Below are 14,222 nucleotides of genomic sequence, written 5' to 3'. Positions count from 1 at the left end.
AAACTAACTGTAATGCTTAAAGTTAAAATGTCCAAAATAACATAATATTTTCAGGAAAAAGACATCTTAAAGACGCACAACCACACACAATATCAATTATGAAGATCAAATCCAGATAAGATTATTCTTACCAATATGGCGTTCCCACAAAAGAATTGGCAGGAGATGCCATGGAAGCGGATCCAAAGTCAGCAAGTTTCACCTGGCCTGGCTCTGTCAGAAGGATATTTCCTGCTTTGATATCTCTGGGTTTAAGGAACACAGAAAATTATTTCTCTTTCCTTCACTGGGTTGTGTAAAAAAAAATGATAAAAATCAAATAAAAATTTGTAAAACAGAGAAGGAGAAATCAAAATAATTAAGTCCTAGGATAATCTCTCATTTGGGATGAGAATTAAGATCCAAATTAGAATACAAAAAATACAGAATCCATATATAGTAACAATTTTGTAAAAGAGAAGGCAAAATAGCAGTAAAAACAAGACAGAAAATCAGGTAATTAAAGTGTATAGTCTTCATCTGAGGTCCTGTTTATTGGTACAAATAATGGTTTTAAAAATTAAATTTAAATAGCAGACCACTCCTTCCTAATTTTAAGATTTCTGAGTAACCTACTTAATGTAAAAAAAAAAAAAAAAAAAAAAAAGAATTTCATGCCCCCAATTTTAAAAAAAGGATTATTCATATCATTTCCACCCTTAGGATATGAAATGAAAACAAACATATGGATAATGTAATATCCATGATCCCAGAAAATTATGGATATTTATAAAATGGGACTGTATGTCCAACGGGCACCATAACATACACTTAACCTTTCAAAAACAGAAAAACTAAGCTTCCGAGCACTTGTCAATTCTTACTATTGTAATGGACATAATACTAAATTAATCTATTTTCCTTCCATTTGTTTTTTAAAAATGAAGAGATACTTTAGGGAATTCCCTGGCAGCGCTTTTACTGCCTTGGGCCTGGGTTCAATCCCTGGTAAGGAAACTAAGATCCCACAAGCTGTGTGGTGCGAAGACCTTAGGTTATAATTCTAAATCTTCTATTCACTTACTTACTAGTATGTAAATTTCTCTTGGACCTTACAATCCTAATCTTAAAAAAAAAAAAAAATCACATTAACTCGCAATTGACTCTACTATATAGTTTAACATTTATTGCTTGATTCACATATATAATCAAAAAATGTTAATTTCCTTCTAAAACAGGTAAAACCAATACCAATGCTAAAAATGCATTATGGAATGGCTTAATTTTACTATTCATTATCAAGGATCATCAAGGATCAATACTCAAAGCATAAAAAGTATTAAGTATCTTTTATTTATCCCTATCATGGAATAAATCTGGCATTATCAGTTACCAGGAAGACAAGATGTAGGTTTAGTTCTAGTCTAAATCCACCTGGCTTTGTAAACTTTGGGAAATTAGTCACAAATTGGGGCATCAGTTGCTTCACTGGTAAAATGAAAAAAGTAAGACTATATAATCCCTAATGTCTTTTCCATTCCCCAAATTAAATGATTCTACAATTAATTTCAATTAAATGTGCACAAATCTACAAAGTGCACATACAGGCATACCTAAGAGATACTACAGGTTTGATTCCAGACTACCCTAACAAACAGAATACACAATAAAGCAAGTCATATGAATCTGTTGGTTTCTCAGTGCATATAAAAGTTATGTTTACACTATACTGTAGGCTACTAAGTGTGCAGTAGCATTATCTCTAAAAAAACAATGTATATACCTTAATTTTAAAATATTTTACTGCTAATAAATGGCAAAACAATCATAATGGTAACATCAAAGATCAATGATCACAGATCACCATAACAAATAAAATGATGAAAAAGTTTGAAATACTGTGAGAATTACCAAAATGTGACAGAAACACAAAGTGAGCAAATGCTGTTGGAAAAATGGCACCTAGAGTCCTGCTTGACACAGGGTTGCCACAAACCTTAAATTTGTAAAAAACGAGGTATCTGTGAAGTGCAATAAAGCAAAGCATAACAGAATGAGGTATGCCTGAACTTCGGAAAATCCAGCAACATGTGTAGACAAAGATTAAAATTATCCTAAACAAAGAGATCAAGTGTACTAGTATGTACTTTTAAACATGGACAATCTAAAAAACCTCAGTTTATAAGAAATGGTTTTATTTGGCTATAACCAACAAAACTTTCAGGGTTAATAAGTGAATAATGTAACAAGCCATTTGCTTGTTAATATATAATAATTTTCAAAGTGCTTACCTATGGATCATGGTATGAGAATGTAAGTAGGCTAATCCCTGGAGAGCACCATGTGTAATTGCTGCTATTTCCACTTCTTGTAATGGCTTTTTGTGAACTTAAAATAAGAAAGTTATTTGAAAATATTTATTATAAAGAACATTTTTGTTTAAAAATACATACCTAATATATAGGGCAATTTTTAAAAACTAACATTTAGCAAGATGGGATTTCCTTCCAAAGATAATAAAATAATGCTATTGAACTTTTCAACTAGTATATAGTTGTGCCTAGCTGTTAAAGTATACAGTCCACAGTCAATTTTCCTCTAAGCTAACAACATTAAGCAATTATTTGGTGATTACAAAAACAAAAGTAATAAAAGTTCTCCCTTTATTCTAATATCTTCATTCTGAACAGAAGGAACAGATGGAGCTGAATGACAAAGATTCCAAAAAAACTTAAGTCAAAATGAGAGAAAAATCCCTTTTTTTTTAAAATCCCTTTTTTTATGCTATTACATTACATTTAATGAGGACAGTGCATACTATGCAGAGAATATAGAAAGGTTAAGATTTTTATTCTTTCTGGAAAATTTGTACATTACTTAAGAAACCTCTTATTGAATTCTCATTTTATTTTGCTAATACTATTTTTTCTTAATGATTAAAGGGAACCTACCTTCTAGTAAATCTGAAGCAGATCCTAAACAATATTCCATTACAAGCTACATGGGAAGAAAAATTATAAGTATTAAAATATATTATTAAAAAGATTCTACTTGAGATAAAATAAATTCACCAAGGAGATCAAGAAGACAGTTTGAAGTAAAACAAACCCTAGTCACCATTTACCTTAAAAAATGAGTATTTACGTATCTAGTAATATATTAAGTGCATATGTAAAGTTAAGCTAATGACACATTAATCTTTTACAATACCAACATATAATCATTTGTATAAGATGTGTATTTCATATATAACTACTACTAAAACTATAAAGGAATATACATATTCTGTTACTATTAATCTATAGTACGAAAGCAATACTTTAGTAATCGCTAGGAAGCAAAAAACTGTCCTTTGGAACTATATATACAAAGCTTAGGTTACAGTTAAAGCAAACACAGAGCACCTTCTATGTGCCAGATATTTTATATATATTAAAGCTAATTAAGGGACTTCCCTGGTGGCGCAGTGGTTGGGACTCCACGCTCCCAATGCAGGGGGCCCGGGTTCGATCTCTGGTCAGGGAACTAGATCCCACATGCATGCAGCAGCTAAGAGTTCGCATGCCACAACTAAGGAGCCTGCCAGCCACAACTGAGGAGCCCGTGAGCCACAACTAAGGAGCCCACCTGCCGAAACTAAGACCCAGTGCAACCAAATAAATATTTTAAAAAAAACTAATTAAATCCTCACAACCACCTTATGAGGTAGGCCCTATTACTATCCTTATTTTACAAATGGAGAAACATGAGAGACAGAGAGGTAATCTCCCCAATGTCACTGCTTTTTCTTTAACCACAGTCTTGTATTTAGGAGTACTGCCATCGCCACCAAAATTAAACTGGATAAAAATGCACCAAACATTACAAATCTAGGTTCAGGATACTAAAATGATAATTAGCTGTGACTTACTAATTATTCAAAATAAGGGACATTCCCATTTAAAGAAAATTTAGCCTCTCTCTTAAAAGATACAGTTATGCCCACAATGCTACAGTATTACTACCGTGTCACCTCAGCGGTAACAATGGGGCAAAATTAATCACCACTCCTTGTAACAAAGTGTCTCAATTCTCTAGCATTAGTATTATTCAGCCAAGGAATCATAATCAGTTCAAATTTCACCAGGACTCAGCAGGACTTCACCAAGATCTTTGTGGTTAAATAGATTACAATATGTTTATGTCAAAGATAGGCTACATTTCATCCTCAAGTAACAGGATTGCTTTCACAATGTTTGATAAACCATTTGAAGAATGATACTACTAAAAAATGTCAGAGAACATTTTACCATGTACCATGTAATATATTATTAAAAAGATTCTACTTGAGATAAAATAAATTCACCAAGGAGATCAAGAAGAGTGTTTGAAGTAAAACAAACCCTAGTCACCATTTACCTTAAAAAATGAGTACAAGAAATGTACATAAAGGTCAGCTAAATCTCTGCAGTAAACTCACAAAACATACATTCCCTCTCCTGCCTAGGAGTTCTAGGAAAAGCTGCTCTCCCTCTCAGAATGAACTAACATTTCAAGGTGTTTCTGCATGGCCTTACACAACCATTTTGAGACATTCTTGAAATAATTAACTCTAAACAGAAACCAACTAAAATTACAGCAAGAGGGAAGCATATACCTACCCATGCTGTGTGCTCACGTAAATAGCAGCCTTTGTATTCTATACTGTTGGGATGTTTTATTCTTTGTAGAAACTTGACTTCCTTAATAATATCCTGCCATTTCTATGGGGAGGAAAAAAACGAATAAAGGAAAAAATGATGAACAGCTGCTCTTCCTGAGAAAGTTATATAAGAAAAAAGTTATCAGATTAAGAAGGGTTATTGAGAACATTAAACTTCATTTGTAATATGTAAATATCAAAATAATAAATTAAAAAGTTATGGTCATATAGTTTATAACTCAATTACATAATTTATAAAATTATTTCATTCAAGGTAGGACAAATTTTAGTTTGGTAAAACTTATTATCAATGAGTCTTATTAAAATTTTATAACCACACACCATGCTGATGAAAACTATATACCATATTTAGTGATTTTTCTTCAAAAGTTCATCTTCCCTTCTTATTTGCAGCTTTTTGATGTATAATTTACATACCATAAAGTTCATCTATTGTGTTTTTGGGTTATGTGTTCTACCAAATGTTAAGGTTTTGTTTGCTTTTTAAATTCAAACGAAGATTTAAACTCGTAAGTGCACACTTCCTAAAATAAAATGCTAGAGAACAATTAGTTATTATATGGGAAAGTTCACAGAAAAAAAAAACAGTATGAAAACATTTCCCTACATATTTTACTAAGAGCATTCCTAAATGACACCTACCAGGAAATACAGATAAACCTTCAGCCATAAGCTACTCCATGACAACCTTAGACACTTAGGCCATGTCCTAAACATAGTTACTCTTAAGAAGCAACCAGAGAACTCTAAAAATACTGTTTACTGGGTCTACACCCAGAGACTCTAGAGGCTTAGCAGCTGTGGGGTGAGAATGAGGAATCTGTTTTTTGTTCTTGTTTTCCTTTTTTCAACCTTTACCACTGACTTGGGCCAGATTTCTAAAAGCAGGGAAACTGGCATAATAGGAAACTTTAAAAAATGTTTTGTACTAGAATGTAAGATCATATATCGCCGATGTTATTTCACAAGCCCTCAACAAAATATAGCAAAATATGTTCACAGTGTTTTATATAAAATGTGTAAGATATAAGATGCTAAACTGAGAAAATGTTTCATGGCCTTTAAATTTCAAGTCTGAATGATATTTGAAACTTTCAAAACAAAACAAAACCCTGCAATTTTCAATTGAAAAAAATTTCATGAAAGACGTTAATATCAGATGTGAAAAAATGATGCCCTAAATGAAACTTTTTGTTCTAGGTGTGACTAATCAAACAGACTCCAACACAGTACAAGTTTGCCTATGAAAGCTTAGTTCAGAAGTTGTGCTACAGAATAGAATATAAATGAGAGTAATCCTGTAAGAAACTGAGTTTTTTAGGTATCAAAATGATGGAACAGTGATACAATCATAATAGTGTTATCATATTCATAGTGTGATCATTACAAAAACAAGATTTATCATAAAATAAAGAGATTCCAAAAAAGTAGAAAACCAAACTCTTTAAAAACTAAAGACTGATCCAGCAATTCCAACTCTGGGCATATACCTAAAGTACTGAGAGACTAAGGACTCAAAAAAATATTTGTGTAACCCATATTTACAGCAGCATTATTCACAATAACCAAGAGGCAGTAGGAACCTAAGCATCCATTGACAGATGAATGGATGGATAAATAAAATGTAGTGTTTTACACACACACACACACACACACGAATATTAGCCTTAAAAAGGATAGAAAATTTGACACATACCACAACATGGATGAACTCTGAGGACATTATGTAAAGTGAAATAAGCCAGTCACAAAAGGACAAATACTGCATGATTTCACTTACATCAGATACTTAAAGTAGTCAACTTCATAGAGACAGAAAATAGAAGAGTGATATCCAGGGGGTGAGGGGAGGAGGGAGTGGGGAGTTATTGTTTAATGGGTAAAGAACTGCAGTGTTTCAAGATGAAAAGAGTTCTGGAGATGAATGGTGGTGATGGATGCAAAACAATGTGAATGTCCTTAAAGCCAATGAAGTACATACTAGAAAATGGTTATCATGGTAAATTTGTTATGTGTATTTTACCACAATTAAAAATAATTACATTGAAAAATTAAAGACTGACAGATCCTAGGTTTTAAAAGTAGACTATATTTCATAAAATAAATTTATGCAATTAAACAAAATAAATATACTAAAAAGCACTACTCACAATATTAGTGAACTAAAGTATACTCAGTGTAGTATCAATAATTGTATTTTTTTTATTTTTCAGACTAGATATATATTGTCTGCTCATTAAAGTTTGCTTAAATCAGCCCTTAATGTCTGAATCATTAAAAAAATTACATCCAATATAATTTACTGTTAAATGCATCTTATTCTAGTTTACTCTTTTAGAAACTGATAAGCCTTCTATGATAAAGATAAAGTAATATATTATACCACAGTTAAAAAACTAACAGCAGGGGGACAGGTAGGCTTTTGGAATGCCAGTAATATGCTGTTTATGGCTCTAGGTACAAGTTAAAAAGGTACACTCAGTTTGTGAAAGAAAATACACTGAGATATATTCTTTTTTTTTTTTTTTTTTTTTTGTGGTATGCAGGCCTCTCACTGTTGTGGCCTCTCCCGTTGCGGAGCACAGGCTCCGGAAGCGCAGGCTCATTGGCCATGACTCACGGGCCCAACCGCTCCGCGGCATGTGGGATCTTCCTGGACTGGGGCACGAACCTGCGTCCCCTGCATCGGCAGGCGGACTCCCAACCACTGCACCACCAGGGAAGCCCTGAGATATATTCTTAATATTCATATACTTTTAGGTATGGCTACACTTTTTTGAAAAAATTCCCAGCTACCCTCAATTAAAAACAGTATGTCGGGCTTCCCTGGTGGCGCAGTGGTTGGGAGTCCGCCTGCCGGTGCAGGGGATGCGGGTTTGTGCCCCAGTCCGGGAGGATCCCACATGCAGTGGAGCGGCTGGGTCTGTGGGCCATGGCCACTGGGCCTGCGTGTCCGGAGCCTGTGCTCCGCAGCGGGAGAGGCCGCAGCAGTGAGAGGCCCACGTACCGCAAAAAAACAAAACAAAACCAAAAAAACCAAAACGGTATGTCTTTTTCTAACATGTCAAGAAGAATATAAATATTTCACCTACCTCAGTGGACTGCTTTCCACTATAAGACATTTTCTTGATAGCCACCACTTCATTGGTGCGCACATCTCGTGCCTAAAAAAACAAAGAAAGAACTATTGTAAAAATTAACAGATTAAATCTGGGCAATAATTTCTTTGAGAATAAAAGCATTTATGAGCTACCATGTCAAAAGGAACATTGAAACTGCCTTTAAAGAACATTAAAAACAAAAAAACCCAATAACCATATAGTGAAACGTATCAAATCATCCAGGAACTGGTACTTTGGAAAGAAATATAAAGCAGGATTTATCTTTGAGAGATCTAGTTAAGAGGACAAAACAGAAATTTGAATAGTACTATAACAGAGAGACAAAACAAGACTAGTATATATACAAGCCTATGCTAATCAATTTTGAAATCTCAATGAAACGGACAATTTTCTGGAAGGAATAAATTACTAAAACTGATCTAAAGAAGAAAATGTAAGAAAAACAAACAATGGTGGCAGACTGAAAAGAACACCAGTGAATTGTCTTTAAAATACTCTTGAGTGGGGATTTCCCTGGCAGTCCAGTGGTCAGGACCCTGGCTTTCACTGCCGAGGGCACGGGTTCGATCCCTGGTCAGGGAACTAAGATTCTGCAAGCAGCAAAAAAGCAAAACAAAACATAGGGACTTCCCCAGTGGTCCAGTGGCTCCGAGCTCCCAGTGCAGGGGACCTGGGTTCGATCCTTGGTTAGGGAACTAGATCCCATGTGCTGCAACTAAGAGTTCGCATGCCGCAACTAAAGATCTTGCATGCCACAACTAAAGATCCCACGTGCTGCAACGAAGATCCCACACACAGCAACAAAGATCTCACTTGCCACACGAAGACCCAACTCAGACCAATAAACAAATATTAAACAAACAAACAAACAAATATAAAATACTCTTCAGTGGTGGGCTTCCCTGGTGGCGCAGTGGTTGAGAGTCCGCCTACCGATGCAGGGGACACAGGGGACACAGCTTCGTGCTCCGGTCCGGAAAGATCCCACATGCCGCGAGGCGGCTAGGCCCGTGAGCCATGGCCGCTGAGCCCGCGCATCCAGAGCCTGTACTCCGCAACGGGAGAGGCCCGCGTACCAAAAAAACAAAACAAAACAACAACAACAAAAAAACTACTCTTCAGTGGAAAATAGTTTTACCAGGTAAACTTTTCAGGATGTAAGGGGGGAAAAAAAGGAAAGCTAGCCCATTAATTTTAAGAAAGCAGTATAACCCAATAACTAAAACCTCACAAACAGCACAAAATAGAAAGTTAGGTATCAATTTCACTTGTAAATATAGACAAGAAAACTCTACATAAAATTTTAAAAATATTATACGGCATTAAAATAATTTTTCATTTGGATAAAATACACTAATATATACGGTTTTTCATTTGGATAAACTTACAGAAATGCAAAAGATTCTAATACTAGAAAAAAAATTTCATAATTTACCACAATTTGTAAAAGTTAAAGGGGGAACAAACAAATAATACACACACACACACACACACACACACACACACACACACACACAATTTACAAATGCTCAATAAATCCTGAAAATGCAGAAGTGCCCAACTCTAAATGTATTCAATTGCAAAGAAGGCCCAACTCTTAGGAAACAAATTAGAAAGGTTAATTCTTTAACATGATAAATCACCTCTATTGTGAACTACTGCTAATCAGGCTTAAGAATGCTAAAATGCTATCACAATTATTACTTAACATTGTTGAGGTAATTCTGAAAAAAGGTAATAAAAATGTAACAGAAACACGACAGTTAACTAGAAAAGCCAAACTTCCATGTGTTAAAAAAATGATTATATATTAAGAAGGCACATGAGACTAGCTGCAAAATATTTTAAATGGGTTCACTAAAAGTATCAGAACCACCTCAAATCATCTGTTGGAAGAACTCATCTTCAATTCAGATTTTTAATGAGTTCCCAAAGATAAAATGTTCTAAATTAGATTATGGTGATGGCTGCAAAACAGATATTTACTGACAATCGTTGAAATGTAGGCATTAAATTGGTGAACTTATGGTATGTAATTTATACTTTAAAACTTGTTTAAAAAGACAGCACATATGTAAATTTTATCTCAACAGAGTGGCTTGGGGAAAAAAAAAAAAAAGACACTCAGTTAAGTGCGCCCTGGGAAACTTAATCACATTCCAATTTCAATTACCGGTGTACTGGTTAGGAAACTGGCACCACTTATTGTAATGGGTGAAGCGGATCTATCCACAGACATCCTGCTTGAATATAAATTTATTTTTCCAAAATGTTCTCTGCTTATCTATCTACGAACCTCTTTATTTTAATCATGTCTAAAGAGCTATATTGCGCTCTTTTATAAGAGCTGAGATATAATTTACATGCCATACAATTCACCCATTTTAATGTGTACAATTCAGTGACATTTAGAACATTCACAGATATATGCAACCATCATTACAATTTTAGAACTTTCATCACCTCAAAAAGAAACTCCAAATTGTTCATTTAGAAATGGTCAAACGGTAAAATTTATGTGTATTTTACAATAAAATTCTTTTCTTCATTAAAAAAAAAAATCCATTCGGCACTAAGCAACAACTAATCTACTTTTCCATGTCTCTAGAGATATGACCATTCTGGACATTTCATATAAATGGAACTATGTAATATGTGGTCTTTTGTGACTGGCTTTTTTCAAGATTCATGACTAATGATATTATCTTTTTCATGTGCTCCTTAGCCATTTGTACATCTTTCTTTGAGAAATGTCAATTCAGATGCTTTGCCCATTTTTAAATTGGGTTGTCTTTTGATTGAGTTATAAGAGTTCTTTACATATTCTAGGCACAAGTCCCTTATTAGATATATGATTTACAAAATTTTTTCTCCTATTCTGTAGGTTGTCTTTTCAGTACTTTGAAGCACAGAAATTTTCATTTTTGATTAAGGTCTATTTATTTTTTCTTTTATTGCTCATGCTTTTGGTGTCACATCTGAGAATGCTCTGCCAAAACTAAAGACATGCAGATTTACCCCTATGTTTTCTTCTAAGAGTTTTATAGTTTTAACTGTGACATTGAGGTTTTGATCCATTTTTAGTTAATTTTTCTATAGTTTCTATAGTATGAGGTAAGGACCTAATTCCACTGCTTTGCATTAAACAGCTACACTTTTAATTAGCCTAAGACAAAGCTTAATTTAAAAGTGGGTATACTAAATGCAATGAAGTATACTGGATTAGATTCTAGAACAGAGAAGAGACAGCGGAAAAACTGGTAAAATTTAGTACACAGAATATAGTACATAGTTTAGTTACTAGTATCCTATCAATGTTGATTTCTTAGTTTTGATAAATGTACCATGATTACGTAACATATGAACATTAGGGGAACTAGATGAACATTATAGGGGAAAACACTACTAACTGTGAAATCTGCAAATCTAATATTATTTTAAAATACTAAATTAAACTAAAACTTGACTATTAAAATCCAAATGTACTAGTAATGATGATTAAAATTAAATGACCAAGTTAAAAGGAGATATGACTTTTGCTTATTCATGTTTTTAAAAAGCAAAAAGTAAAAATATTTAATGTTCACAAACATGTTTTTCCCTCCCTTCAGGATCACATATTGTGTTACTTAGTCTTCTCTAATCTAGAACAATTCCATAACCCCTCTTTATCTTTCATGATACTGACATTTTTGAAGAATACACAGTGGTATTTTAGAGAATGTAACTAAATTTATACTTGTCTGAAATTTCTTCAAAATTAGATTCTGATTATGCACCTCTGGCAAGAATACTATAAGAGGGATATTGTGTCCTTCCCAGGGTATCATATCTGGAGGTATACAATGTGTCCACTCCTCATTGGTGTTACCAATTTTCATCACCCACTAAAGGTGCTGTCTGTGTTTTTCCAATGTGTATAGTTAAAGTTACTGTTTCCTACCTTGTATCTAACAATCTGTGGAGAGATACTTTAAAACCACGTAAACATCCTGCTCATCAAAATTTTCCCTTAGATTTAGCAAACATTAAAGATAATAGCCCAAAACAATCTTCACTATGACGATTACAAAATGCTCATTTCCTCCCCCAACCTCTACCATTCCCTTCACATTTATCAGTCAGGCATTCTATTATAAGGAAAACACCCCCCTTTTCATTCATCCATCCATCATCTATCATGGAAATTATGAAGTCCTATTTTATTAACTGGGTTATAATCCATTACTATCTTTATACTGATGTTCAAATTGTTCCAGATTTGGCCAGTGGGAGCCCCTCTAAGCTGGCTCCAATGTCTTTTTGACAGGCCCCATTTTTTTTTTTCTTTTTTTAAAGCACTTTTTAACTTTCTGGCACAAGGTCTTCTAAGGCTTATCATTTATGTTCCCTGCCCACTGCAACAAAATGAGACATTCCTCCAATAAGTTCTTGTTCCTTTGAGTCAGGAATTAAATTCGAGATCTGAGTGCTAAGTGTGCTCATTACTACTGGGTGTCATTACAAATAGAATCTTGCAGCAGACAGAGCTAGGAGATGCACACACACATATATGAGATATAATTATTTCATATTAACAGTGTTAATTCCTATCCAATCAAACCCACAGGGTTCTTCCTTACCTTCCCCACTTCCATATTTCTTTCCATATTTTCACAGTTAGGATCCTGACCTCAAACAACATCAACATTATTCATTACTCAATCCTCCTTCTTTTTTTTTTTTTTTTTGGTCACACCACGTGGCTTGCAGGACCTTAGTTCCCCGACCAGGGATTAAGCCCCGGCCACGGCAGTGAAAACGCCCAGTCCTAACCACTGGACCACCAAGGAATTCCCACTTAATCCTTTAACATATAGTTTCAGATCTGTCTCACCCATACAAATATGAAACAAGTCTATTAAGAAGGGTTCAAGATTTGCCTACAGTTTCCCTCCCAACCAGACTGAGAGTATACAGTTAAAATACTACGTACAAAAGTTACTCCTATTAGTTCTATTTTTCCCTTCAATGTGGTTATGTCTGAAATACAGTTGGGTTCATTGTTCCTGTTTGCCTTTGATGTCAGTGACAACCTTCCCCCCCATACATATTAATTTTAATTTTTAAGTAAAGTATTTATTATCCAAAGAGGTATATTCAAACAAGAATCATTCCATCCTCTATCTTCTCATATCCATTCCTACAACTATCACCATTTTATATGTTGGTTGTATAATTTATCTAATTTCACCAAACTATATATTTAATATCTGTATATTTAATATATATGAATTAAATTAAATAAAATCAATTTTAAAAATTCCTACCAGCATATTGAATGGCTATTTTTCAGGGATTTTCTCAGTGGGGTTCTTTTATTGGGCCCATTTCTAAGATTCTGTGTATATTTTTCCTTTTTTCTATATTTCTCTATATTAGTGTATTTGGAGAGGAAAGGTATAAGCATAAATTCAGACAAAACTGTAATACAGAAAAAGGGTTGTTTCTAAAATATCTATATCCTGGGTCCCTCTTCTCTATTTCGTGTCCAATCCAGGAATTAAACAAACGTGACCAACATCAAACACACACATACACATGTGTACACAAAATTCTACAACTTATATACCTAAATGTTAATAGTAGCTGTCCGTGGGTAGTGAAATTATAGATGGAGTTTTTATTATTTTTGTCTCCAATTTATAATTGGGGTATAAACCAAAAGCTCAGATTGTTAAGAATTTGAACCATATATTCTCAAGGGAAATAACATTTTATTATTAATAAATTACTAAATTTAGTAATTAATAAATTGTAGTTTCGGTGCCCATAAAAAAAGACTAAACCCATAATACTGCCAAAATATTAAACATCTGTACAATACTTGCTGTTTGAGGGGGAAAAAACAATTTTTATACAAAGAAGAAATCAATGAGTGGAGTTTTCCACTATAGATTAAGAAAGGAATACTTAGAGATGTTTTATGACTTTAGAATAGTATATCGCTGGCTCAATCTTAAAGTTACAGTCTTTAAAATAATAAAATATATTCCTTTAACTACCAATTTTATTTCCTCGAAATTTTAATTTCTAAAGTATATATTATCTTTCTGAAGTAAAAAAAAAAAAAAAAGAGTCAACAGAAACTTACATCCTCCCACTTTTTGGGAAAAAGTCCCTTTCTGGTTACTAGTGAGTTAAAAAAACTTTTTATCTTTGAAATTATTTTAGACTTTGGGAAACGTTGCAAATATAGTACAGAGAGTTACCATATACCTTTCACACAGCTTTTGCCTAATGTTAATATCTTGCATAATAAAATTATCAAAACTAAGAAATTAACACCGGTAAAATTATTAACTACTAACCCCAATCACTACGCCACCAGGGAAGCCCGATTTTTCCATTTTAATTAATAAATATCTTTGGGGCTATAC

At 33.7% G+C, this 14,222-nt stretch overlaps 1 protein-coding gene across 2 annotated transcripts in view; it reads right to left on the bottom strand.

The window, feature by feature from the left end:
• TAOK1 (TAO kinase 1) overlaps positions 1-14,222 on the bottom strand; it is an 84,053-nt gene that overhangs the window by 49,783 nt on the left and 20,048 nt on the right. For both annotated transcript variants that reach the window (XM_065897736.1, XM_065897738.1), the window contains exons 2-6: positions 7,774-7,845; positions 4,620-4,721; positions 2,931-2,976; positions 2,271-2,367; positions 132-245 (exon numbers count right to left, since the gene is read on the bottom strand). In XM_065897736.1, the coding sequence (XP_065753808.1) occupies positions 132-245; positions 2,271-2,367; positions 2,931-2,976; positions 4,620-4,721; positions 7,774-7,845 (431 nt within the window). The remainder of the gene's footprint in view (positions 1-131; positions 246-2,270; positions 2,368-2,930; positions 2,977-4,619; positions 4,722-7,773; positions 7,846-14,222) is intronic.

Source organism: Phocoena phocoena, chromosome 19 (genome assembly GCF_963924675.1).
Source record: "Phocoena phocoena chromosome 19, mPhoPho1.1, whole genome shotgun sequence".
NCBI classification, from domain to species: domain Eukaryota; kingdom Metazoa; phylum Chordata; class Mammalia; order Artiodactyla; family Phocoenidae; genus Phocoena; species Phocoena phocoena.
The sequence above is the reverse complement of the archived record's forward strand: the minus strand, read 5'-3'. Positions and strand labels throughout refer to the sequence as shown.